The sequence below is a fragment of the Stereum hirsutum genome (assembly GCF_000264905.1).
Source record: "Stereum hirsutum FP-91666 SS1 unplaced genomic scaffold STEHIscaffold_7, whole genome shotgun sequence".
Classification (NCBI taxonomy): domain Eukaryota; kingdom Fungi; phylum Basidiomycota; class Agaricomycetes; order Russulales; family Stereaceae; genus Stereum; species Stereum hirsutum.
Window position 1 is genome coordinate 150,218 of NW_006763137.1, and position 1,597 is coordinate 151,814.

General features: G+C 46.1%; 1 protein-coding gene across 1 annotated transcript; it reads right to left on the minus strand.

Moving 5' to 3' along the window:
• Positions 1 to 33: 33 nt before the first annotated feature.
• STEHIDRAFT_156704 (uncharacterized protein) lies at positions 34 to 484 on the minus strand (the record flags this gene model as incomplete). Its single annotated transcript, XM_007304045.1, has 2 exons — positions 34 to 236; positions 463 to 484. The coding sequence occupies 2 exons, from the start codon at positions 482 to 484 to the stop codon at positions 34 to 36; spliced, it is 225 nt and encodes a 74-aa protein (XP_007304107.1).
• Between the last annotated feature and the right edge of the window lie 1,113 nt (positions 485 to 1,597).

Sequence of the window (1,597 nt, forward strand, 5' to 3'; positions counted from 1 at the left end):
TATAAAGGTACCTGCTAGTAAGGATAGGATTCTTTACAAAGGTTCCTCTGGCCCAAGAATTATAAATGCCAGTACTGGGCTGGCTACTGGGGCGGCCGGGGGGTGATTCTGGGTGGCCGGGTGGCCCAGGGTGACGGGGTAGGGTGTTCCGGGGTGGTCCTGGGGGTAGGGTAGGGGGTAGGGGATGAGGTAGGGATGCTGGGGAATGGGTACAGCGGGTAGGTAGGGCGTATACGCTGAAACGGGCAGGGTTATATATGGATAAAATGGGGAATATGGGCAGGGATGATGGCAGGGTGAATAGGGATGGAACGGTGGCCGATAAAAATACGGAAAAATGGTAGAATAATAGTAGGGATGCTAGGGTGGGGGTACTGGATACCCGGGGGTAGATCGGTAGGGGAAACGGGGTGATCTGGGGGTATTTCGGTAACTTTGCGAGTTTTGTGAATTAGGACGAACAGATCGCATTGCCGGGTGTCATTTCAATGGAATTGACGTATAAAACGTAAATTGTGGCCCAATTTCGGCAACATGAAGGAGGTCGATTTTGGGGATTCTGACTATTTGATAAACATTTATAAATGTGTAAGATGGTGGAAATCTATTTTGGGAGGAATCGGTCCATTCGTTCTGAAGTTATAGCGTAAACGGTCAGCAGGATATTGCCCTAGCGAGGTAAAAGGGGGCGGGCAGGCCAGAACTGGGGATATAGCGGTTCGATTGCCTTGGTTTTTGCTGTCATGGGTAGTTCTATATCAATACCAAGTGATGGGGAGCACACCGGACACAAAAACAATGATCGTGGCCTTGGTAGTGGTGCCGCGTCTAGGAGAGGAGGAAGAGAACATCTACCCTGGGGGTATTACCATGGTTAGAATATCTGGTGGTGTTGAAACAATGATTGGACAATGTAATTTGATGTTTGGGAAGTAGATCTACGGTGCAACATTAGTCAAAATGGTCCTGCACTAATTGTGGGGCGCTGAGGGGGTAAAACAGTGTATTGGGCCACAGTATAATCACAGAAACACCAATTTACGCGTTTTTGACACCGTTCTTGTTGTGTTAATTTAGTTTAATTGTGTATAAACATCATTCAAGCACCAGAACCGCGGCTGGTAGATAGTGGAACACTCAAAACCATGTTTTTGATGGGGGAGCAGGTGCACATGTAGTATAGGTGGCGTATATGGTCCAGATCTCTCTCAAATGCAGTGTGATCATGGTGCAGTGTGGTACAGAGCTAGGATACATCATAATAAATGTTTCTGGGTGGTCCAATATGTCATACCTGGTCTGTGTGATACAGTAGAAATGCAAAACATCGGTTTTTGGCTGTAAATGGCCAATTCTGCAATGTGTTTGAATTTCTGAATATAATTGAGGAATTTGTGGACCAATCCCCGTTATAGATAAGCTCTATGCATCAAAAGGTAGACGTCCAAAAACAATCGGATGTGATCAGCTACCCTATACCTCTCAAAGTGCACATGGTGTTCATTTGGAGTTGTCAAGTAGAGCAGGACTAGTCAAATGTCAGTAACAGTGTATTGAGCACTTTCAGAGGTATAGGGTAGCTCATTACATCGGAGTT